Raw genomic sequence first — 27,121 nt, 5'->3', positions numbered from 1 at the left:
TTGATTTCTCATCACTTGAACGGACTCTTATCATTCCATAGACAAGAGCAAATAATCTGAAAGAGGAGAGCAAGGAGCCAAATTAGTGAAATGATTAAGTGGAATCAATCTATTTAGTCTTATCCCCCTATAGTGAATTGATTTATTGCAATGACATAACTGGAGAATTATCCAGTCAGACAGAGTTAGTTTGTCATTCAAAATGTTGAAAAATAGGTAGTGTGAAGAATGCACGTTTTAAAGGTTAAATTGATGTCTAGTTCCACTGCCTTTAATGGATCAAATTTCATAAAAAACGCTCTGTACTTTATACAGAATACAACAAAAGACATCACACGGTCTTAGAGCACTCCTCCAAAACATCATCACATATGTATACCTATTTATCTTTTATTATAAGATTTGGTTTTACTGTTAGGACCTAAATGTCATCTTTAGTTGTGTATGACATAATTATGAAATCATTTATGTCAGTTCTCATTTGATATTATTGTCAGTACAAATCTATTTTACTGCGGAGTAAAGAATTTAACGAATACATCAAAACCTATGCCGTTATTAGATCTATTTACATGTGTCCCCTTGCATTGTAAATTCAAGTTCACATTTTTTCCTTTTTTAATCAACTTAGAGCATATTTGAGATCCATTTTAATCTGCGTCTTGTATGAATTCAACATGGTTAAATGTGTCTCTGTTTCATCAGTAAGGATTTGTAGGTGTTTTGTGGTCTTAATCACGTTGTACTACTAGTTTTAAAAGTGGAATTTAGATTTGCATAATAGACAGCCAGGGCTGTATACTTTGTTGAATTCAGTCTTTCATGTGCGTCAATGGCTGAAGTGCTCAGAAATCAATGCTCTGTCACTTTAAATGAAGTGAAAGGTGGGTGTTGCCATTGGGCGCAAAGAGCGAGAGCAGGGCGGGGACAATATTAAATATGTATGAGTCTAGTTATCCCTTAGAGACTCAACGCAGATGAATGATACAGATTTGGAAGAAACACGCACGGCCACCTCGCGTTAATCACGTCTAATTCCTCCGACACTTCCAGAGAAGTGTAAATGGGCAGACTAGAGACGCTCAGTGGATGAAGGCGACTTGACAGTGCAGACGAGCGCACGTCGCTTAAGCCACACATAACAGTCTACTGGTTGCGATTTTTGAATTGGATTTCAACTATTTTGCACCCTATCTCACCTTTGAGATATTGTTATTGCTTTCCAAGCATTTTTTCTTAATTCACAGCCGATATGGACACCATATTGGACAACCTCGCTTCGGACAAACTTTTTCCCAATTCCAACCTGTTGGACCTAGAGGATCTGACATGAGAGTGATTTCTTATCCAATGTGGTACGTCAAACCTCCGCATCTTCCATCATTATGGAACAGAGCAGAGAGGAGATATTCAGAATCTGCTCTTACGTTAAATAATTTTATAATAAGTTTTGCCTATCCTGACTTTATACCATATCTCTATAAAGTTCATTCGTATAGATATCACTCTTGACATTACTGGTAAAACACAAATGTATAGTCTGAATGCACTGTAAGTCGCTTTGGATAAAAGCGTCTGCTAATGATAATGTATGATGTGAATCGTTTTCTTATACATAGGCTAGATAGTAATACAATATTGGTTATGCTTAAATAACATTAATTGACTATAGGCAATAAATACGTTAAAAATAAATATATAATATATATATATATATATAGTGTTGGTGGTGTGTGTGTGTTGTTGTTGCGATAATGTAGTTGTAGTTGTATGATTATATAGCTATATGAGTTTCTTCTGTTCTGTGTTTATTTGTCACACATATCTGGGATGTTGTGCTGCGAATTAAACGTAAACAAGGGCAGGAGTTCTCAAGCTGTGAAGTTTGCCCAGCTGCACACAGATAGGGGCACTTTCCAATTTCAACCGGACCTTTGGGGAGCGGGGGCGGGGTTGGGGGTGGGGGTGGTCTTCGTTAATATGTTATTTATTCAAACCACGCCCACACGCCGTATCATCCTGTTTAACCAAATCACGCCCATACAACAATTCCAGACCACGCCCACTGATCGCTTCATCCTGTTTCTCGTGTCCGGCCACAGCGGGTGTAAGATGCTCAGGTTATTGGACTTTGCAGTATATTAGCTTTCTGTTTGGAGGCCAGAAACACAACTGACGAGTTTACCTGGCACAGAAAGTAGGAGAGCAAGAAAACTAATTTACTTGAGAACAATTCACGTTGTGTTAGTTGTTGACTCGAAATTATGATTATCCATGCCAACAACAACAAAAAAACCTACCTAATCTTAGATGACATTTGCAGTTAAGTTAATGCTAGATCACTGTGAGATAAAGGTGTATATGAGTTAACTTGGGGCAAACAAACTGCACAACAAAACTGTGACTTCCAGCATGTGAAGACATCAGAAGGAATAATTAATCCCAAAAACATGTTTCTCCATCATGACCTTCCAAACCAGACGTTTATTTTTCCATGGAAATCTAAAGGTGAATTGTTTTGAAAATAGCCCAGTTTAATATACTGAAAGTGCATGATGACTGGAGCGGTCAAGCTCCAAAGTCAAAGTGTGTGGGGAGAAAACTATTACAGAAGTGGCCTCAAAGACTAATCTGATCTCCATTCAGTTCATGAAAAAGAGCGTCCAGTGCATTATTCCTAAAGATCTTCTACGGAAGAAAGAAAGTCATACTGGTTTGGAGTGATGAGAGTGGGGAAATGAAGACTTTATTTTCATTTTTGCATAACATATTCCTTTAATTAGGTCAATAGGAAAGTAATGTTTTGGTAGTTAATGCATTTCCCTTGAAGTTAGCGTAATGTTCCATGTGCATACGATCCATTAGGAGCCCAGGACACTTCTGCGGTTTCCACAGTGATTCAGACACTCCTATGGCTAATGCTTCTGACTGACACACATTCATGCTAAGGTTCTTTTAATCCCTTCCCAGAGAGAAAGAAAGAGACCAAAAGAGTCATCATAAATGTCACTATTATGAGGCTGAGACGAGATGGAACAGTCTTGACCTTTATTTTAACAGGGAAGCTGCAGCATCATCTTAGGATCTTGTGTGGATGGACAGACCAGAGATGTATTCTGTAGCTTCTTATGAGCTACCTGAGTCTAAATGCTATTATCTACAATGCAAAGTCAGTTGATAAACTATACATAATAAACTATATTATACCTCCTTAATGTAGATGCAGTGGTCAGATAAACAGAGGTACTGTATGTCCTGTGGTTTGACACAATATAATTAATCTAAAGGGTAAAATTCACCCAAAAATGAAAATGATCTCATAATTTACTCACCCTCATGTCATTCCAGTCCTGTTTGACTGATGGTCTTCTGCAGAACACAAAAGAGGATCATTTGAAGAATGTTTGTAACTGAAAAATTTTGGTGACACTTTGGACTTCTATTGAATGGACTAAATAAAGTTTTTATTATTATTATTATTTTTCTTTTTTTTTAACTATCCATTTAAATAATATTTTCACATTCTTCTTTGATTGTATGCATATTGTGTCCTCATGTTAATTGAGAGACTAAAAATTTAGAGATGTTTCAAAATACATTTATCACACTGGAAGACCTTATTTTTTATTATAGACGTAAAATTAACTTGTGTAATTAATTAAAGTTGGTGAAAAACTTTTTAAAGAAATGGTGGCTATTTACAGTACCCAAAATATACACTTTCCCTTATACATATATATAAATTGGACTTATAACCTTGATGATGAAATAAAAATACTACCGTAAATAGAAATGATATATATCAACTATATAGACATATCATTTTAGTCACTGTCTGGCTGTGGATCTCTAATGAAAACCTGTCTAGTCATATAAGGCTTAGAGAGTTAGTGTTTCTTATGAAGATTTTGTTTTAGCGCCTGTCTGTCTTTTTTTTTCCTGCTGGTCTGTTGGTTGTTGAGGGCATTTAACGGGTAGTATTCAATCCAGATGTCCCTCATTGAGTAACAGCTGTGCTCCAGTTTGCTCTGTAAGGACCTGACTAAGGCGAGAGTGATGATAGAGAAAAGAGAGAGAGGCTTGTGAGTGAAGGAGGCTCATTCATGGCTCCTGATAGCTGTCTGTGTATGTGTGCATGAGCATATGCATGTCACTATGCTCCTGTGTGGGTGTGTGAATAGATGTCTGTGAAAGACCACTCCAGACCCTCCACGGTCCCCCATTCTACCCCTTGGCATGTGTGTGTGTGTGTGTGTTTGTATGTGTGTGAGAGAGACACTGGCCCTTGAAGGCTCAGTGAATGACTGCCTTGTGCCCTCACAGAGGAAGCTGCTCCTGGGTTACACACACTGGTTTCTGAGCTCCTGTGTGTTTTTGTTCATTCTTTCTGCCATTATATTTCTAAATGTTAGTGGGTCGCTCCGGCACTGTTGAATTGAGATCTATTTATAATCTGAAATTCCTCCACACTATATATTTGTGTATGTGTGTGGGGGACCAAAGACAGTAAAACCTGAAATCATAAGGAAAACAGCTGATATAGCCAAAATGTTAATTTGTCATAATTTACCTAGCTTATGTCACTGCCAATCAAAATGACTTTCTAACAGTGCAATGAATGGGGTCTAAGGCTTTATAATTTCTAAAAGCACACCTGAGTACCATAAAAGTATCATAAAAATATTACTATCTCAGAATAAAAAACTATAGAAGGCAATGGAAAGTCCCTACAGTGATATTAGAACGTGTGTGTGTGTGTGTGTGTGCACCAGTCTGGCTGCTTAAATCACAACTTTAGCGTAATTGCATGGCTTGTGCTAAAGGGTGGAAATCAGTGTGTCTCACTCTACTGTGTGTTAAAACTACAGTAAGATCACAGAGAGGACTGTGAGCCACAACAGCGCAGAAAAACCTCAGGCTTATTTAAATGACTTTATATTATATATTGGCTGAATTTCATTGGTTCATCCTTTATATAAAGGGAGCTGCTGTTGTGATTCTGTCTCTTTCTTTGCATTTATATTGTTGTTTTTATACTGCTGTTTTTTGCCCAATTTCATAAACTGACAATGGCTTTGGTGATAGAGATTCGCCATGTTAATGTCAAAAACAGGATACTGTGATCCATCTCTTTCACACTAAAGAGAAGACATTAATATGGAAATAAGAACATTTGATCTTAGTTCACACAATGCAGAAATATACATTAATGTAAATTCAATTAAAATCTCTCTCTTATTTATGTATTCTACCAACATTTGACTCTTCGCGTTGCTTAATTCAGTGATGCAGAGGACGTCATGCAACAATATTGTCAGGGAAATGTGTGAATAAAATTCCGAGAGGTAATTTGTTGCATGATGGTAAAAAGTCATCTACCAGTCTAACATCTTTTATCTTTTCAATCCCTTCCCACATGTGAGGAAAAAACAGAAACCTGAATAGCAAGGGTGGTCGGATGCTTTTCATCAATCTATTCTGAAGTGAAGAAGATGAATCAGATGCAAAACCATTCTTTAAAAGCGTGTAGCGTGTCTAAACACTACTAAAGAAGACAAGAGTTGATATCTACAGGTTAAGCAGGTCCCACTCGTCCTAAAGGTTGTTTCTGCTGTACTGTTTCATCTTGTAAACTCTGAGCCTGAAGGGGATGGGTGGCATAGATACCATAACTAATATCTGAAGCAAAATATGATGCATTTGAAGCATGCATGTGACCGAAATATGAATAGGTTTGGTTAGGGGTGACAGAGAACGTCTGGAGGTGAATGTTGAGGGTTTGGAGTAGGGGGAGGTGAGGAGCATCTGGACGGGAGGAGTGGAAGAAAAAGAGCACATTCCTCCAGAGTTTTCTCTCAGATATACTTGATGCTTCTGATGGAACCTGTCCACATAAAAAAAACAGACATAGAGAAAAAGAAAGAGAAAGAAAGTAAGAAAAGAGGTTGCGTAATCTGCAGAATGACTGGGCCAACGATAAAGATAGTAGTGATACGGCTCTAACTGTTACTCTCATCTTAACTCTCAACATCTGTGAGCTACAATTAAGATGACGGTAAAGAATGAAGAAATTATGACACTTTCTGGGTGTGATACAGAAATAGAGGCCACAGACGTTCAACTCTATGATCATGGAGTTTGATTCATCACAGCAGCCACATGATTTAACCCACATCTCTCCGACTGCCACCCAAATGAAGGTTAAAGCTTTTACTCAGTCCGTTTTTCCCAGTCTGTGTGTGAATCTACAGAGTGAATCCATCACCTGATCTAAATCAATTCAACCACTCTGTAAATCTCACATATGCTTAGTTTTCACACACATGCCTTATGCGTTCTGCACAGGACAATAATGACGATCAGTTTTGTCATTACACAGGATTGTATTCCTCAGTAAAGGTTAAGTATGGCTGCTGTTGTCATACCTTTGGCTTGGGTTTGTTCATATGACGGACATAAATAGAGAATAGAGAGCTCAGTGAGGTATGTTCTTACGTGAGCACACATTCACAAACGCACAAATAACCAAATCAGCAGTTAGTGTCTAGAGGCTTGAGGGTGTGTTAGCTTTGGTCCTGTCTGACCAGATCCTTTCATTTATTTATTTAATTTTTTTTTCAAATTGACAGATGCTTTGAATAGCTTTGAAGCATTTGTAAAATACCTAATAGACAGGCAATTGTTCACTGATAATAGTGGGCGCCCACCCTGTTATTGTGAAAGACATCTAAATATATTTCACATAATTATTTTATTTAAATATAAACAAATAAAACAAACCCAAACTAGGATCTCAGTCATCACTCTGATCTCTTGTGAGAAAATTAAATAGGCAGTATTAAGTTCAAAGTTAATAAGGTAAATTTTCTCATAAATATTGCATTGCAACTCACAGAATAAATTGTATTATGGAAAAGCATATGACCCTGTACATAAATCAGTTTATTGACTCTACAATGTAATTACCATATCAAATAAGAGTGTACTTTTGCATTTTTACATAAATAAGCCCCTCTAATTTTTGAAAATATGTAATGGGGGCTCCAGGTCTGTCCATGCATTCAACAAAAGGGCTGAAAATCCACAATCTAGACATATTTTAGTATTTAGTGCTATAACTATGTGCCTGTGGTTGGAGAACAGTCAGGTGTCATTTAACTTGACACTATTAACTGGTTTGAAGTGCTAAAATACCCCAGATGAATTTTTCTTCATTCCTCTCCTCAGCAGGACTTTCTTGATGTACCAGAACTCCTCTTGCTCTCCAGGCGCTCTCTCTGTGTTTTTCTCCTGAGGGGCAGCAGTGAACAGAGCTGTGGAAGTCATAGAGATGTCAATCAACTGCTCTGTTCAGTGACCCCCTGAAGTGAACTAGATTTAACCTCCACAGAGATTCCTATCTCAGTTGAAACAAACTGCAAACTGGCATCATGATGGAAGAAACATCCAGACCAGTTTAGCGGATCGCTGTCTTTACTCTCATTGAGAAAATGAGCAGCAGTGCTAGGACACAAGTCAGGATAATGTCTGATTTATATCAAGAGCACTTATCTAGCTTTGCTCAAATCCTATCAGAGTGTTATTTTGCGACTTAGATGTTGGCCTGAATTGCTGCCAAAAACTTGATCAAAAAGAAAGTCTGCGCTGGAACATATTACGTTACGGAGGTACAGAGCCTTTGGGGTAAGACGTTTCCAGAACCTTTTAAACTGTTCTCTTGGGTTGTGTCCAGTATGTGTTTTGACTCCTAACCTTTGCGTTAGAGCATGTATAACTTATTCTTCACATGTGGGAGACATACTCTTAGCCCCATTCTAAGCCAAGTGAGCCCTGCAGAGACAGATGTGTACCCACTCTTAGCTCTGTCCCACCCCTTCAGGCTCTGAATAAACATGTCAGGTGTGTGTCAGTGTTTGCAGGAACACGTCGTCAGCTTACCTTGAGGTCCCTAGATATTCAGCATAACCTCAGATATCCAGCATTGTTTTCCCAGGCTCCCTCACTACTGAGGATCAAAAACCCAGCTGATTTATATTAATTACACAATGACTTTTAATTCCAGGGAACAGTTTTGAATATGCAGTATAACAGAGATGCTAATCAGAGTTTTTATTATTATTGTAGCTGCAGTTGATAATATATTTAATTCCTATCAAAACTATAATGAAGGGTGTTTCTGCCTCAAGAGTAAAAAGCTTTAATGTAATTGTGATTTTATTTTTTCCTAATTGCAACTTTGTCATAACTACATTTTCATTTCTCATAACTGCAACTTCATGTTTTGCAATTGTGGCTTTCTCATAATTGGGACACATTTCTTGTCTCACAATGTGACTTTCACATTATTGTGACTTTATATTTCAAAATGTGATCGTTTCACGTTCACAGTTTTTTTTTTTTTTTTGTAGTTGTGAATTTATATCTGATTGTGGCTATAATTCATAATATGACACACATTAGACTTCTTGTAGTTGTGACTTGTCACAATTGTGAGTGTATCTATTTTTTTGCGATTTTATTTCACAATCTGAATCTTTCACACATATTGTACTTTATTTCTCGTAATTGCCACTTTATATCTCACAGTTGCAATTTATATTTTTCGTAATTGTGAATTGCACATTTGTTTCTGAGAATTGCAACTTTATATTTCACAATGTGACCTCCTCACAAGTTGAACTTTTTCCTGTAGTTGAGACTTTATATGCCACAGTTGTGACATATTTACTCTCAATAGTGATTTTAATAATATATTTAAACTATTATGACAACATCAAAGCCTCATCTTTTCCTCGCTGTGGTCAAACAGGAACAGACTAGACTAACACAGCTATTTGGTCTGTATACAGGATATTCTTCTGCCCAGGGCTGTGTTGCCACAGGCTTTTTTGAGAGAGCCAATTTAGACTAGACAAAATTACAGAGTACGGGAGCCCTTTGAAGGGGGGTGGGGATGGGGAACACACTTGGAGACCCCCTCCCCTCCCGAAATGCAACAGTAGCAGAAAATAGAGGCTGGTTATGGGGATTCCGCGCTCCCTAGGATATCCCTTTAGTTTCAGCTGTGTCCTTGTTCCCTTTCCCCTCTTCCTCTAAAGGTTGCAGTGTCTGTCACAAAAATCTAGTTCAATTTTTTTACATATTTTTTCTCATACTTTCACCTCCAGAAGAGTTTGTCTGGTTTTTGGCCCTCAGTGGCTCCCGACTGGAGGTGGGGCTGAAGCCCAACTGCCTCCTGTGGTCATGGTTCTCTTGCTCTGTGGCTGACAGCAAAACGTAAGAAAAATCTGGAACTGAAATTAAGAAACCAGAGGAAAGTGAGAGGGGGAAGGGATCTAAGAGTTGTATTTGGAAAAGTTAAAATGGGAGGAAGAAGTAAGAAGGAATAACAAAGAAAGAAAGGAAAAAAGAGGGAGAAGGGAGTGAGGGAGCAGGAGGAGAGCAGGGACTAGAATAAAACCGCACATGCAGAATTAAATCTACCTAGCACCTCGTTCTCCATCTTATCAGAACTGCATTCAAAAAGGTCTCTGGGTTATAAACACAAAAACTGGCTTCTTTGAAATCCTTTTGGTGAGAAACCTGTGTGAGCTGATCTCCAGAGAGATGGGTCTGTGTCTGGTGGCAAGCTTACAAGAGTCACAGACTGCAGCTGTGAACTTGACGCCATGCCTGTAATCTAAATCAGCCCTCACCTGTGAACACCTGCATAGGCCTGGCACCATCATGCATGCTGAGCAGATCATAATGAGCGTTAGTTCATGACTATCCTCCCTGACCCACCTCTGATCTCTCACAGCTGCCAGCTGGAATCTGGATCTGAATCTGAGAATATGAACTGGCTTTAAAGTGCAGATCTGCTGGGTTGGAGACAAAATGAAGGCAAAAATACATCCTCACCCCACATTCACATGAATGTCCCCTACATTTAGGTAAAAAAAAGTCTGATCTAGTGCATATGAGTTCATGCATGCCTCTTTGAAGAGATAGCTCTAAATACTTAGATATGTAAACAAATAAAACTGATCAGATCATGTTGTGGCTGAAGCTGATGTTCATGCCTCATGAGGGGGACCATATTTTTAAATGCATCACACGTTGACTAGTGTAAACACTAAACATCTGCAAACTCCACTTACAGTTCAAGAACTTCCCTCCCTCTCTCCGTCTCTCTCTCTCTCTTTTTGCAACTCTGAGAATGAATCTCCTCATTGTGACTCATTGTTCTCAGAAATAAATTTTTTGCTCTGCGAGAGGCACATATTCCCAAAAATTGTGGGTTTGACCGTATACCCAATTCCAAATGATTAAATGCTAAATTATTTTTATCAGCATATTTTTTTTTCCAAAGACTAATGCGTTATTTTCTTCTGCACCGTGCTGCTCCGTTCGGACCCTGCACTCCAGCTCCAAAATGACAAGCTCCCCTCTCCTCATTTACATACTGAGCTCCGATTGGCTGAAGTGCAGATGGGGGTCTGGAATAAGGGAATGGAATGCGATGAGTCAAGCAGCCGTGCAGTTTACCAGCCCGTTTAGACCAGGACATGACCTAAACGTTACTTCAAGGAAATGGATCAGATGGAAAAATAGAGCATTGCTCAGCCTGTGCACACATGCTTTGCACTGCTGCAGCTGTGGTTCATTTTTAACAATTTATGAAGAGCGCCCAAGTGACAACTGGCTAATATTTTAAATGATAGTATTGACTAAGCTGAAAAAGTATTTATATATATATATATATATATTATATATATATATATATATATATATATATACACACACACACACACACACACACACACACACACTGTATATAGGATATAAAGGAGGACTTCTTCTAATTATAAAATGCAGAAATATGACTTTGTCTTCCTTGTTGTACTCAATACAACATAGGGTTAAGCCTGAGATATGCCTTGATTTCATTTCTCCTAAAATCTGACCCTAATGACAGAGACACACTTTTCCAGTTCTTCCAAGTTCTTCTGGTATTCCTCCTCTGAGCAGTCTTCCAGGTGTGGAATTTTCATGACTCCTACATCAGCACCCCAGCACTGCATCATTACCATTGGCCCCTGCAAGGTCATCTGAAAACCAGACAGACACTACACTCTTAACTGACACTTGTCAAAACAGGAAAGCGCTCTACAGAGAGATAAAACCAATTGGAGAAGCGTTCTGACTGTCTGCTCTGATAACAGATGTACGCAGGACCACACAGACAGGGAAGTCGCACACGTGAATACAGGTTTTCATCAAAGCTCATGCGTAATAGGGATCCTTGTTGTTTGCATTTTGCACAAGGCTAATGTATTACTTGACAAAACTACTTAGCTAATTAAAATACACACACACAGCCTGGTAGCACATGCAGCTCAAAGTTATGAAATAGCACCTTCATATTAATCAAGTCTGTAAATATATCCGCCCCACACATCCAGGAGCAGGAACATTTAATTAACTTCAAAGGGTGGGACTGTTTATATTGTCATGCTCAGCCACGATTATTAGCCGGCACTGACGGCAGGACAGCTGCGTCATTTCACAAACTCTATTTACAGGGTGTTCCCAGGATGTCATTCGTCAAACAATACGGATAACTGCCATTGCAGGTTTTTTTTTTTTTTTTTTTTTTGCCTATGCATCCATTTGGTGAACAACAAGTTTGACCACATACCATGAGCTACAATACTCCGTTCTCCCATAATTCTCAATTCAGGTTCATTGTTGTGGAAGCTCTGTTTGGTCAACTAGAGACAGCCAGAGTAAATATTCATAACAGCACAGCTTTCCCAGGCCCCTCTTCATAGAACTGTTGCAGTGGCTGGGGGTTTGTGTGGGATCTCATCCAGGTGCTGGGAGTGTGCATGTGTGCACGTGTACATATCTGTGATATGTACATAGCGGCTGGTTTACGGTCAATGCGCTACAGGTGTGTCATTCACACACCTGTCACCGTTCACCAGGATGTAAACACGATCAGGTCCTCTCACACCTTTTTTACACCCTTGCTCAGCAAACACATATTTGCATGCCTCCACTGCAGAGATGCAAACACACGTCTTTCCATTCCCAACATGACGACACACATTATAAACACACGCATGCATAGAAGAATGCATGTCTCTTTTTTTACCCACCTTTCAGACACACACTCCTCGAACTAAATGACAGAAGGGTTTAATCAAGTGTTGCTCCGGATTTCAACAGTGACTATATTTAAATGATCACTTGAAAAGAGGCTGTATATCAAATAAGTATCTCAATGTTATTTGAGTCTATCTTTGCTAATAATAACACAATCAGGGAATTCAGCCAAATAATTATTTGTTCCCACATGACTGTTAGAAGATACACTACCTTTCAAAAGTTTACAGTTTGTTAAGATGTTTTTGAAAGTCTTTGATGCTCACTCCATTTATTTGATCAAATGTACAATAAAATAGTAATTTTGTGAATATATTGTTACAATTTAAAATAACCATTTCTATTGTGATATATTGTCAAAGGTAATTTACTCCTCTGATGGCAAAGCTGAATTTTCAACACTACTGAATTTTCAGTCACCACAGTTTTCAGTGTCACATGAACCTTCAGAAATCATGCTAATAGTTAGGGAACTCATGGCCTAATGGTTAGAGAGTCGGACTCCCAATCGAAAGGTTGTGAGTTTGAGTCCCGGGCCGGCAGGAATTGTAGGTGTGGGGAGTGAATGTACAGTGCTCTCTCCACCTTCAATACCACGACTTAGGTGCCCTTGAGCAAGGCATTGAACCCCCAACTGCTCCCTGGGTGCCGCAGCATAAATGGCTGCCCACTGCTCCGGGTGTGTGTTCACAGTGTGTGTGTGTGTGTGTTAACTTCGGATGGGTTAAATGCAGAGCACAAATTCTGAGTATGGGTCACCATACTTGGCTGAATGTCATGTCACTTTCACTTTTTCACTAATATTGATAATTGTCAGTATTAATAAACTTATAGTGTCCTTGCTGGATAAAAATGTTAATAATTTCATTTAAATAAAAATATTGTCTTTGTGGTCTCTTCCCCAGCACTTCTCCGAGCAGATGGAGGATTTCTCCAATGACCTTTTCAGCAGTTTCTTTGATGATCATCTGTTGGCGGAGAGGAACCCACTGTTGGATATGGATCTGGACCCTCCAAACCCTGCCATCCAGGCAGAACACAGCTATTCTCTCAGTGGGGACTCTGCCCCACAGAGCCCCTCCATGCCCATCAAATCAGATGATGATGCAGGTTAGCAAGCAGCTCAGCATACCCTATTCATTCCTTTTCTTGCTTGTCATCAATCCATGCAGAAAAGCAGCTATCCGTGCTAGATAATCAAGAGAAGATTTCACACTCCTGATAAATGCCATAGCTCAAAGCATCATCCATCAGCAGCTCTGGTTTTCTGTGAAGTCTCTTTCTTTTCTCTGCATCGCTCCTCCTTATCTCCCGAAGCACCCGTGCAGCACAGGGTTCCTTGACAAAGCTCTAGCCAAGAGCTCCTTCTACCATTGGAAGCTGGGAATTCCAGGAAGACGGCCAACACTCACACTCGCTCGCTTTTTCTGTCAGTTCTTCCGTCTCTCTCTCTCTCTTTCTCACACAAGCCACGATCAGGCCAAGGAGCTGTAGACATCCATAAAATAAAAGGGATCTGGTTTCCAGCTTCAGATGGAGAATTTGGTGGGGGTGGCTCAGAGAATTGCATCATCCTGAACTTAGGTTGACTAGACCATGCGAGGAGTGTGTGTGTGCACTGCGCAGACTTCAATCCAGTCAGGCTTCAAATCAGCAAATACTTAAAGAAGCATGAAGGTACGGCAGAAATCCTTGATCCATTTAGCCAGACTGTAATGCCCTGAGCATCCGAAATGAAGGTCTTTCTGAACACATTCATGCTTTTGTTTCTTTCTCTCGGTGTGTCTTCTAGCTCGAAGAACTGAATTTACTGAAAAATGGTACATTTAGGGTTATGGCTGGATACATGAATGTAAGAAATAACAGTTTAAACTGAATAAACAATTAACTTACTGGCAATAAATGTAATGATAAAATCTTCAGGCCTCATATTGAGCTGTCCAAAATTTTGAAAAAATATTTCAGCCATCTATACCCTTCCATCTGTTGCCACTCTAATATGTACCTTTTAGAGGTAAATAGGCAACAAAGATGCCCCTTTAAGGCAGTGATCGTCAAATCTGGCTCGCGAGATCCACTTTCCTGCAGAGTTAGCTCCAACCCTATTCAAACAATCCTACATGTGATTTTCTAATAATCCTGAAGACAATGATAAGCAAACTCAAGTGTGTTTGATTAGGATTAGAGCTAAACTCTGCAGGAAAGTGGATCTCGCGAACCAGATTTGAGGATCACTGTTTTAAGGGTACCACCGCAGTGACTAGATAAAGTGTTTGCAGAGCTTTTGTCTGAGTGTGTAGGGAATTTAGATGACCATAGATGTGTTTCAGTAATGTGTGATATCCCCTCTGATCCATTAAAGACTGAGAGTGGCTTTAGGGGCTAGTTAACGAAAGCACTGGCTGGTTCACTACTTTGTCTCCTGTTGTTCTGCAGTAACTTTAAACCCGCTAATGAGCATCGCTTTTCCATCTCCGCCGGCCTGGAGTCGCCTCACCATGATACCTGCTGTCCTGAGAGACATCAAAGACTTACAGTGCCCTGTGGCCAGGACCCAGTAGCTTCTGTGGAGGATATAAGGAGGGACTTGTCCATATTAAATAACAGCAGCTCTAAGCCACATTTAAGCTACCACATAGAGAAAAAGTGACAAGTATGATTAAATGTTCAATTATAGTCAAGCTACAGCAGGTTTTTGCCTGGTCTTTATCTATATGTCTGAGTACATGACACAATGTACTATTTAACAACAATGATTATATGTTGCGATCAATCTTATGGAAAATTTGGTAGTTTTGTATGATGGTTCAGGGTTGGCATCATCTGAGGTCCTCGGAGGGGTACCTCTTTAACTAAAAAGACTTTCTAGGTCAACCAGCCTCTCCAGAAAGATTTTTCTGCTCCTTCTGCTTCACAAGTAAAGTTTTGCAATTTATGACGGTTCACCAGCCATCCCATGTAGGTTTATACTGGTTATTGCAAGTTTGGTGCTGGCGTCAGCTGGTCTTTTCAGCAGAGATGTCCTCAAACTAGAGAGACAAGCGGTGAGAATGAGAGATTCCTTATAGATCTAAGAAAACCCTCAGATCTATCAGATCCTTCAAAAAGTGTACATTCGGTCTAATCATGTTTGAAAAAGCTGTAAAAAAGACTTCACAATAGAGGCTACGCAGAAGAGTGTGTTTGCTGTAGTGCACCCAGGTGAAGGACAGACTCTTATGGTCTAATCTGGTGTACTGAACTGAAGGGTTAGGCACTTTAACAGAGGTTCCCCACAGACTGAGAGCGGTGGAGTATAAAATCCAGCGTTCTCCACCAAACAGCAGAGCTCCTAAAGAGCTTTCCTCTCCTGTTGTAATCAGACTCCTGCTGATGTCCTTCCCTAACAGAGGACTAATATGAAAAACCTGCCATCCTTCTTTTACAAGGCCGCATAATGTTTTATCGATTCGGCAGTGGAGCCTGCGCACAGATGCTACCGAGGGCTCCCACTATACACAGTGCTTTCCTCCCCTTTAAAGGTCCAGACATGTAGAGCCGTTCTCTAGCCACCCTACATGCCCCCAATCTCTCACCTGCCCCTCTCACACCATAGGCTTTTGTGTTAACAGTATAAAGAAAAGCTGGTTTGCTTTACCCTTCCGGTCATTAACTGAGTCTGTCCTCTTCACCTGCAGCATAACAGGCTCTGCATGAAACCCCTTTATATGGGGTCTAGACTGTGAAATGTGTCCCTGAAAACATCACGCATTGATTACGATCCTGCATGATATTTTAAGACACATTTTCCCATAAGGCCCTTCTTTTAAAATGACTAATGACTAAATATTGTCTGATACACAGTGATGAATTAAATAATTTATTCATATATAATTATCTTTTGTCCATCAGTGAATTTAATTAATTTTTTTAATTGGTATGCTGAATAAATATATTAAATGAATGAAGTTGAAGCAGATAAAAAACACAAAGACACTGTGGACAAACAATTGTTTTTCTGTTTTCATGTCATAGTACATAAGTTTATCTGTGGCCTACTGTCCACAGGATTTTGCGGTTCGATTTTTCCAATGTGGATTTACGTCATCTGTCAAGTATTTGAATTTGTGCTTTGACAAAATCTGCGCTTTGTTTGAGTCAGCAGCTCTCCCTGTTTTTTCACATCTGACTGATTTTATGTGATCCTTGCGTCTCTCGAGAGACTTTATTCATAAAGTATTATCGTTCCAGATGTCATTCCTCAAAGCATTTCTTAAAAACACTTTTAAAATGTAACAGTCAGTATGTGTTCTCTGGTTTCTGGTTGTTCGAGCCTGTTATTTCTTTCCTCAGACTCTGAAGGGATGTGGTCGTTCAGTCAGGATCTCACAGCCATTCTAGTGAAGCAGGAGCCCAGCCTGATGTCGGAGAGCTGCCCTGATACAGCGCCCCCTCTGGCCAACACCAGCACCTGCTCACAACCCCTCACTCTTGCCCCTCCGCCACAGAGGAACCGCACAGGGGAGAAGGTAAAGCTAGTCATCCTGCAACTAATCTTAAAAACTGACATTGGAGTGAAATGCTTGTTGTATTAGTCAGGTAGATGTTACTCTAGAGTGGATATCAACAGATGTAAGTGAGATAATGCTAGTGAACCTTACACACACTGCACACCAGATGGACCATTGTGTTAGCGTGACAATAAAAAACATGAGCACACTCGTGCTTCATGTGCTATTTTGCTCAGCTGGCAGCTTGCTCGACTTCTCTGCCCAGTGAAAATGTTCGCAGTACGAGTGTGTGTGTGTGTGTGTGTGTGTGTGAGGAGTTGCAGCATCAGCTCCAGCAGCATCAGTATTAAGTTGAGCGTAGATTAGTTCTTTGTAGCTGCTGAGGCCTCTCAAATCTGGCACCGGACTCTCTTTGAACATCAGAGCCATGGAACTGCTCTCTTCTCCTCGACTTGACACTAACTCAGGCCAGACTTTCCAACAGCTAACTTCCCATAAACTCTGCCCTCTCCAGGGAGCTGGATTGTGCTGTGTGAAGATACCTGTCAACAAAATAAGCAAACACACAGAACAAGGGACTGGACATTCTTTGCTTATAATTTAAAAAGTGAGAAGAATAACTTGGCTAGATTGATGGAATTTGTGTAAACACATGTCCTCTATTTAAGAAGGGCAGCAAGACGCACACGTGGTGTAAAGCTGTTCTGCTGTAATGTCAGAGTGCAGCTGTATTGGAGAACGTCCTCTTGGAGACTCTGTGACCGTGTGCCACAGGAAGAGCAGCTCTCACCAGATAAACACAAACCATATATATTACATGGCACCATAATAACTATAATTCACGGTATGCATATATTGCATAATCCTCAGGCAGTGCTTTGGAAGTTTTTCTTGAGGCCACCTTGGAATGTTGAAGAAGTCCAAGTTATTGGTCCAACTAAAACAGAGAAAGATTTTGCTGTAGTTTAATTTAATGAAGCTTAACTAGAAGAGGAAGAAGGTTCATTGTATTAGCTATTTGAAATATGTTTTCATAGACTCTTTTGAAAGATTCTGTAATTACAGTTTATTTGTGTCTGTGTATTGTTTTATAAAACAGTCCCAGTCCTCAGATTTGAGGCTGGAAGGGTGTATAGTGGTAAAGATTTTTCAGTGATTCTCTGCATGTTAAATCATTACACAAGTATGTAGCGACAAGTGACTAAGCTGTGCAGTGCACATACAGCCTGATACTGGAGGTGCGACGCTGGACTATTAAAAAAAGATCTATATAGTATTACGGTGTGCATCCAAAATGTTATTGTCATGTGACTTACAGCTTAGTCTCGTCACTTCATTGCCATTTACATTTATTTCCTGTGACATCTTGAGTCACATTTGTAATTTTGTACAAAACACAACTGCAGAAAGTAGTTGACTGCCTGGGTACTTTCTGCCTGCTTTTTTATGAATACTATGAATTTGTTCATACTCCTCTTTCACTATACAGTTTTTCACCTACCGCACTTTTTTTCATAGTTTGGCTGGTCCTGCGACTTATAGTCAGGTGCGACTTATTTATCAAAATTAATTTGACATGAACCAAGAGAAATGAACCAAGAGAAATAAACCAATAGAAAACATTACCGTCTACAGCTGCAAGAGGGCGCTCTCACGGCTGTAGACGGTAATGTTTTCTATTGGTTCTTGGTTCTACATAAATGCGACTTATAGTCCAGTGCAACTTATATATGTTTTTTTCCTCATCATGACGTTTTTTTTGGACTGATGCGACTTATACTCAGGTGCGACTTATAGTCCGAAAAATACGGTACTATTTATTAGGCATATTTGGACACTTTATGTGCAACTCAATGAATCATTGACTGAACCGTTTTTTTAAAACAGTGATTCATTACGGAACTTATCAAGTGATTGTTTTTATGAGTGAGTCGTTGAATCATTGACTCAGCTGATTCAATAAAGGTTAAGTTTGCTTATTTAACCAGTTTTGTTGCAATGATTATAGTACAGTATATGTAAATAAACCGTGTGTACTCTTTCTCAGTGTTACCTGCACCCAGACGTCCCAGTTTATTTGTCAGCAGAAGTAGAATTTTGAATCAAAAGTTGAATTTTGTATCATATGGCAGACATTTGCGGACAAATAAACAGGAAAATCTGGGTGGAGGTAACAGAAAAGTAGTGCATAATAGTCTTAAATCTGTGTTTTTCGATGTCAACTTGCAACTAGCAATATCACACAGTCGCACTGTTGTACTAAATATCAATAGCATATCAACAGCACTCTTGCTCATGTGATTCAGTGTATGTAGTGTTCAGTCTCTAAATACACATAAGGCTGCTTACATAATATAGGAACCCTGCATATGGCAGTAAAGTGTCATGGCTTGTAGCATTGCAAGTTAAAATATAGCCTGACAACTTTCCAGCTAATCGCACACCACCTACATTTTTACAGCACAGTATTTTAGTCTCTCTGTGCAAAGGCCTTTACTAGTTCAGGTTGGTGGGAATGCCGTCCATGTCCACTGACCCAGAAAAATAATAAGAGGGAGGCATGAAGAAAAGTGAAGCAGCCCCTCTGATCTGAAGCTCATGTCACCTCACTTTGTGCATGACGGTTGGTCGCTGGCCAGACTGTGTGTGGTTAGCAGGCAGGTAGCCTTTGCTCTGTCAGTGTAAACAGTCTGAGTCTGCCTTCAGCTGTGTTTACTGTCTCAGACATTCAGCATGGAGCACATTTAGTCCAGTCCCCTGCCAGTTCAGTACCATCAAAAATCATTAAATACTACAGACCACTGCAGTCTGATATCATCAGAGGCTCAAAGATAAAGATAAATGATGTCTCCGTGCCACATATTGCTGTAACGTGCATTGAGAAAACACAGACAGGATGCTTCTTTCACAAGTACTTCAGTGAATAAGCATCTGTTGTATGTTGTAATGAATGAGAATTTTACTTTACCTCTTTAATGTGCCAGCATTTTGAGTGATGCGTGATATTTAATGTATAAAAAAATGTAGGGTGAGAACATGAAAGTTATTAAAATATATGACACAAAACGCACATATGAATTATGTGAGACCAGGAATGTGCTTTAATTAGTGCATTAAAGTTTGATGTCATGTTGGCATTAATTGTTGTTTTGCTGTTTGTTTTTGTTGTTAGATTTCCAAAAGCCTGAGCTCAAACTCTGTTCCTGCCATCAAAGCAGAGCCCAGAGAGGTGAACCAGTTCCTCAGTGTGCCCTCAGGTGGGTGTGAAATCTCTCTTTAGCCCTGCTAAGCTGTTTGACCGAGTCGTGCTGGTTTAGCTAGTTAAGATGACTGCTTGGGGCCCAGCATTGAAAACATAGCAATTGTGATATTTTACTGTATACTATGACTGTGCTTTAAATACAAGGTTAAAAAGGATGCACAGTAGCCCTCTACTTTAAATGCACAACAACAAACGAATGTACTCAACATATAGCACTCAGTTGCCATATATGACCAGTGCAGTTCTTCCACACTAGCTTAAAGATGGCAAAACTAAGCAAATTAGCCCTCTATTATTCTGCTTCATTGCTTTACGGTAAGTTCAGAGTTATAAATACTCTAATGGTGTTCCCTTTCCAGTGGAAATGTGGCTTAGTGTGAGTGTTTCTTTATTTAACTTTTGCATGCATTTGACAAAACTCTCAGGTCTCAACTTTAGCTCTTTCTGAATGGCCCATTGATGAAAACCAAGTCTGATGCAACCTCTGAGAAATGCATTTTAGTCTGTTGTATAGTGAGTGAATTGTTTGCATTTTGTGGTCAGTTTTTATTTAATTATGCTAATTATGGATGCATTTTAATTTAATCAAAAATTCAGCAATATTTTGAAATATTGAAGATTATAAATTACAATTTAAATGTTCTCTGATTTAATTTTTTTATTTATTGTTTTTGCTGTAATGGAAAAGCTGAATTGTCAGCAGTCATTACTCCAGTCTTCAGTGTCACATGATCCTTCAGAAATCACTCTAATATGCTGATTTGATCCATAAGAAACATTTCTTAAAAAACCATTGTGCTGCTTAGTACTCAATATGTTTACGGATACAGTGACACGTTTTAAAATAATTTGATGCATGGGCAATGCAAAAGTATGTTTTTATTCTTGCTGTATATTTGAATACATTTTTGAACAGAAAAAGTAACTGGATGGTCATGATATTGATAAGATGAATCTCACTGTGTGTTCTTCAAATGTACACTTTGCTGTTATTTAATACAGTCATTAATGTTTGGTGTTGGTTCTAGACTATTTTTAGGATCTGAGCTCGTAATAATAAGATTACAGGTTTAATTAAGTCCTGCCATACCACAATTGTGGTATCTGCTCATCCAGAAAAATGGCATTAGAGCAGTGCTGAGTATGTAAGAACACATTGCCAGACCAAACACATGATCAATCCAACACTCACCACACTTAGAAGCATTGTGCATGCATGTGTTGTGTTGAAAAATGCCTGAAAGCTCCCAAAGAATCAGGCTTTATTGGCTTTTCATGATAAAAAGTGAATAGACTGAATTTCAGTTTCACACTTAGGCCTGGCATTGCAAAAAAAGAGCAAATTTTAACATGCCGTGTTTGTGTAACTTGTACAGAATCAAACCTGATCATTAAGATGTGAATGTCAAACCACAGGTGTTTCAGGTACATCATGATTATCTCTTTGTTCCCAACAGATGAGCATCTGCGGTTGCCACCCACTCCTCCCAGCAGTCATGGCAGCGACAGCGATGGATCCCAGAGCCCACATTCACTGCCACCATTAAGCCCTGGCCACCTGCAGAGCCCACAGTCACTGCCTCCGTCCAGCCCTGCCCGGCTACAGGCCCGGACCTCCACAGCCATCTCCTCGTCCCCTCTCCTCACTGCCCCGCATGTGAGTCCAACGCAATTCCAGCATGTGACACAGCACGCTCATTTTATAGAATCCAAATGGAAATTCATATATAGCTATTAAACACATATATACAGAGTGAAAACCGCTGACTAGTGTTGTAATGCAGAAGCTGCAAGGAACATCAGGCCCTTTGATGCTGACAGAGGAAGAGAAGAGGACTTTGATTGCTGAGGGATATCCTGTCCCCAACAAACTACCACTCACCAAAACTGAGGAGAAAGCCCTCAAACGGGTGCGCAGGAAAATAAAAAATAAGGTATTACTTATGATCACATATTAATATTGAATCAATTCAGTTAGAATCATCCTATCATAGGACATTGGTGCATATATATATATATATATATATATATATATATATATATATATAATATACTTCAATACTGACGTAAATGTGTTTTTTTTGTCTTTTTTTTTGTCTTAGATCTCTGCACAGGAAAGCCGCAGGAAGAAGAAGGAATATGTGGAGTGTTTGGAGAAAAAGTAATTGTCTCTCCTCCTTTGTTCTCTACCTCTTCCATCTCTTCCCGCTCCCTTTCTTACAGCTTTTCTTTTCTCTCCTGCTCTTATTTTCTCTCGGCCTCTCGTGCATTGTTTGTCTAGCATCACTCTCCTCTATATTTTCTTGGTGCCTTCATCCTTCTTTCTCTTCGTTGACCTCCTCTCCTTTAATCCTCTCTTCTCTCTCACCCCTCCACACTCTCTCCCTGCAAACTACTCTATATCCTGCTTGCTATTTTATGGCTTTTGTTGTGTGAATGCGGCCAATGGCTACAGTCCATGCACTCATTGGGGTGTGTGTGCGTTTGGCGTTTGCATGAGTCATTTCCCTGTTGAGCTGCTGTTAGGCTCTCAGGGTTTGGATAATGTGCTGGAGAGACTGGACTCACACTGGACACACACATACACTGTTTTTTCCACCATGCTGTAGTCAGTCAGACCGACAGGGTTATGTATAGTTGCATGCATGGAAACGGTTTATTCTGTCATTGTGACTGTGTGCAATAATACTCTCTTTCTCTCCTCCCCAGAGTTGAGAACTATACTTCAGAGAATAATGAACTGTGGAAAAAAGTAGAGACACTCGAGAATGCCAACAGGTGAGAGAACATATGTGTGCTTGTGTTTAATCACAGTGAATACTTTATAGGTGGATTTTAATAAATGTAATTGTAACCGTATTTGCGGTAAGTGTACGCAGAAGCCTCTTTGCAGTCAGCAGGTGTTGCTAAGTCGGTCCAGATGCACACAGGTTTTAACATCCCCTTCTGATCATATAGCACAGTACCTTTTCATTCTCTCCTGGGTGGCCTAGTCAGAACATTGGCGCTGTCGACGGGGCGCTGTCTGTTCCTACTGTTTAGAGAGGCAGAAAGAGAGAGCACAATGGGGGATAGGGTGTTATCAAAGTCAGCTCTTTTTTTGTGGATTAGCTGTAAAACCTTATTGAAGAGAGCAGCACTTAAAGGGGTAGTTCACCCCAAATTAAAATTCTGTCTTTTCATTCTTATCATGCCGTTACAAACCTGTATGAGTTTCTTTTTTCTGTGGAACATAAAAGTTTTTTTGAAGAATGGTTCGGTGTTTTTGGAGTATCCTGACTTTCATTTTATGAACAAATAAACAATCCTAAAAATATATTCTTCTGTGTTTTGTACACGAAAGTATGCTATATAGGTTTGGAAATGTTTAGAATGAAAACATGTTGGGTAATCTATTGAAAATATACAAGAAAAAGCACCGTATATAATATAATTTAAGTTTGGGGTCAGTAATTTTTTTGTAAAAATTCAGAAATTAGGATGCACTTTGATCAAAAGGACAGCAGACATTTATAATGTTACAATATATTTATATTACAAATAACTGCTGTTCTTTTAAACTTTCTAATTATAAAGAATACAGAAAAACATGTATTGTGGTTTCCAGAAAAATTAAATATTATATGATGATAATAAGATATCATCAGTCTTCTCAGTATGTAGGTAAGAGTGACTTGAGTATGTGTGTTTAAGTGTATAGTAATGCTTTTTTTTAAAATAGAGGATTGGCTCAGGCCATTATTAACAACACACTTAAAGTAGCACGCAGCACGGTGCCTGCCTGCCCCTCATTACAGGATAAAAAGAACCGTGTGTGTCGGCGCTCTGCCGATTTTTATTAGGATAGATCCTTCTCCCTGAGATAGCTAAGAGAATTTAAAGAGACAGCAGGGGGGAGTTTGTGTTTGTGTGTTAGAGGGTGGGTCGTATATTAATCTGAATAAAACCACTGTTTATAGGATCAAATTGAGATGATTATTGCTAGGTTAGTAGGGCGGTCTGAGTCCCTCTCAATGCTGAAAACATACTGTCTGGAGCACTCATTAGAAGCAATTCTGTATGTGTATGTTTAGGTGAAAACTGATATACAGGTTTGTTTCGGGGTGATCTAGCCAAGTGGGAAAGCACTTACCTCCAGGGGTCCTGAGAGATTGTCTCTGTTATAATGTACTGTATGTTGCATTGGATAAAAGAGTCTGGCAATTGATGAAATGGTATAGTAGTATTTTTGTTTTGTTTTCCAACATGTTGCAATGGCTCCCTCTGGTGGTGAAGGAGCTCTTCATTATTGCATGGGATGTTGTTTCTTAGTTCCTCCACTAGAGAGAGCTCAATGTCCTTTTGTAACACAGGTTACAGCTTATATACTGAATACAGCGGGGAATATGTGTTTAAATATATTTTTACATGCATGTATATCATAGCTATATGTGATTATCTCATTACACTGCATGTTTAATTAAGTTCAGTGATAATCTCGGAAATAGTTATCATACATTTTTATTGTCATTTTGTGTAAATTAGTCAAGAAAGAGAAAAATCTGGGGCTCATTTGAATTCCAGTTCATTCATGACACTGAAAATGAAAGGTTGCCAGGTTGAACACGTTTTCTCATGCCATTTGCTCTCTACTGTAATTGTGTAATGCACATTTATTGTACTAGGTAATCCAAGTATCGAAGTATTCCATACATATCACATATATACCCCAAATATATTATGCATAGCATGCATTATATCATACTAGTAGATCGCGTGGCTATAAGTGTTGCAGTTGTGTGTGAGAGGAAGTGTATGTTTGATTGGCAGCTGATAAAGGAAGTAGTTGAAGGGGAAATAAATCAACACCCACTGCACACATGCAGCAGCGTTGAGGAGGAGGTGGAGTGCATTTTTGCGAGAGACTGTGTGAGTGGTGTGAAGGGGAGTTCAGTTTATGTAACACAATGATGAGTAAGAACTGTATTATCCTCACATGCCATTTGAGCTCAAGAATAAGAAGATCCTACTGTTACAAAACGGCACTGAGAAGAACACGCATAGCCTACACTGGGATCTAAAGAATTTACTAATCATTCTTCTTTTCTGATGTGTTTTCTGTATCATCTGTAGGTCTCTACTCCAACAGCTTCAAAGACTTCAGGCTCTAGTGAGCGGGAAAGTGCCTCGGTCCTGCAAGATCGCCTCCACACAGACAGGAACATGCCTAATGGTATATATATATACACACATTAACTGTACAAACACACACATTCATTCCAAACACTCATTTTCACACACACAATTTCCTTTCTTTCTAACAAATCAGTGTCTTAAAGGAATAGCTCACCCCCCCACCCCCCCCCCCCACCCCCCAAAAATAAGCTGAATATGTACCTCAGGCCATCAAAGATGAATATGAGTTATTTTTGTCATTACATCACTTGCTCATCAATGGATCATCTGGAATGAATGAGTGCGGTCACAATGAGTGTCTAAACAGCTGATAACAGCATTACAACAATCAAAAAACAAGACTCCAGCCCATCAGTTAACATCTTGTGAAACAAAAAGCTGTATGTTTGTCAGAATCATTATTAAGACGTTTTTAACTTTAAACGGTTGCTCCCAGTCCTCTGTCCATAATATTGCTTACTCCAATGAAAGCGTTGTCTTATCAGGAAAGATTGCGTGTCATTCACACTGCCAAAACTCTTCTAAACAAATATGTTAGTGGATTTTGATGTAAGGAGACAACAGTGGAAGAACTTTTTCATTGGAAGAAGCATTATTATGAATTGGTATTTTGACCAGAAGCAAAGTTTTAAAATTAAAAACACCTTAATAATGGAGTTATTTTTATTTTACCAAACTGCAACTTTCATTTCACAAGATTTTAATTGATGGGTGGAGTTATTATTGTATTATTGTGATGTTTTTTTCAGTTGTTTTGATCCACTTCTCTCAGAGGATCCAAGTGGTGTGTACTAAATTTCTCCATGTTTTTTCTGATGAGGAAACAAACGAATCTACGTCTTGGTTTAACTATTCTTTTACTGAAATATCTTGTCTATTTAGTTAAGTCCTTTAATCCTAAGCATGTAAAGGCAGGTCAGAGCTGCCCTGTTAGCTGTAGTGCAAGTAGATTACAGTGGGGCGGTGTGCTCACCGTGTGTGTGGTGTTCCTCCTCCTGGCCAGGTGGTGGCGCTGTGTTTTGTGTTGGTGCTGGGCTCGCTGGCTCCCTGCCTGCCTGGGCTCTCCCTCTACTCTTCCTCCTTATCCTCATCATCCTCACACACGGTGAAGTCAGCACCGCTGCCCTCAGGTGACCTCTACACCACCAGCCAGGGTACGTTTCATCCCTGCCCGTAATGTGTAGATGAAGGTCATCAACTTTCATTGTGTACTTTGCATGATATGATTACATTTTCCTGCACATGTGCAAAGAAGCATTTATCTGTAGGTCATCCGGCTTTTCAGACACATTAAATTATCCAGTCAGCTAATAGCTGTGGGTCTTGGACAGCACCTATTTCATTCCCCCCACTGGAGTCTGAAAGACTGCCATCCTGTCTCTTTTCTAATGGTTATTAGCAGAGCTCCTGGGCCAACAGTGCCCATTCTTACCCTCAAATAACTGTCAGACATCCCAGAGAGCTTTCGATTAAAATCCTTACTTCCCTAAGAGGAGATTGTACAATCCTCTTTCAACGTTACAACACACACCAAGCCACATCTCCTTCGGCTCTATCAAAGCTGCTCTTGAAAGGGGCTTCAGCTGGATGATGGTGATGGGATTGCTGTAGTTACTGAAAGTGTGTGTTGTTTCACCTAAAAAAGAGCAGCTCACTCCAAATCTTGCTCTTTCTTTCTCCCTTAAAAACTCTCTTCCAAAAAATGCTTTTCTTCACTATACAGATCTCATGAGAGTCAAAGTAAGCAAAGCATGCCAGACGTGTGACATGAGTAACTCTGTTCTCTGTGTGTGTAGTCCGCTCCCGCAGCCTGCTCTTCTATGACGAGGGTGCCCCAGTGGAGGACGGCCACAGGGGCGTGCTGAGCGTGGACAGGATGGAGGGGGTGCCGCGACGTGTACAGGACCTGAAAGATAGACACGTGCAGGATCGGTCTGCTCTTGTGAGCAGGTACTTGAGCCAGGCCCAACCGGAGCCTGCAAGCTACAGCAACACGTCCGCGGCCCCACTCCATCCCCCAGAAGTACACTACCACTCCAGGTGA

The 27,121-nt window shown here is 39.7% G+C and overlaps 1 protein-coding gene across 1 annotated transcript; it reads left to right on the top strand.

Annotated features, from left to right (window-relative positions):
• Window positions 1–951: 951 nt before the first annotated feature.
• Window positions 952–27,121, top strand: LOC113051455 (cyclic AMP-responsive element-binding protein 3-like protein 1). The gene is given in 12 exon segments (XM_026215218.1): window positions 952–1,327; window positions 1,329–1,355; window positions 13,056–13,260; window positions 16,483–16,658; window positions 19,813–19,897; window positions 21,360–21,559; window positions 21,687–21,836; window positions 22,005–22,063; window positions 22,612–22,680; window positions 25,015–25,114; window positions 26,081–26,231; window positions 26,874–27,121. Coding segments are annotated over 12 exon segments (1,545 nt in total). The 5' UTR covers window positions 952–1,252.

This window comes from Carassius auratus, chromosome 32, assembly GCF_003368295.1.
Source record: "Carassius auratus strain Wakin chromosome 32, ASM336829v1, whole genome shotgun sequence".
In the NCBI taxonomy this organism is placed as follows: domain Eukaryota; kingdom Metazoa; phylum Chordata; class Actinopteri; order Cypriniformes; family Cyprinidae; genus Carassius; species Carassius auratus.
This window is presented reverse-complemented; position numbering and strand designations above follow the sequence as displayed.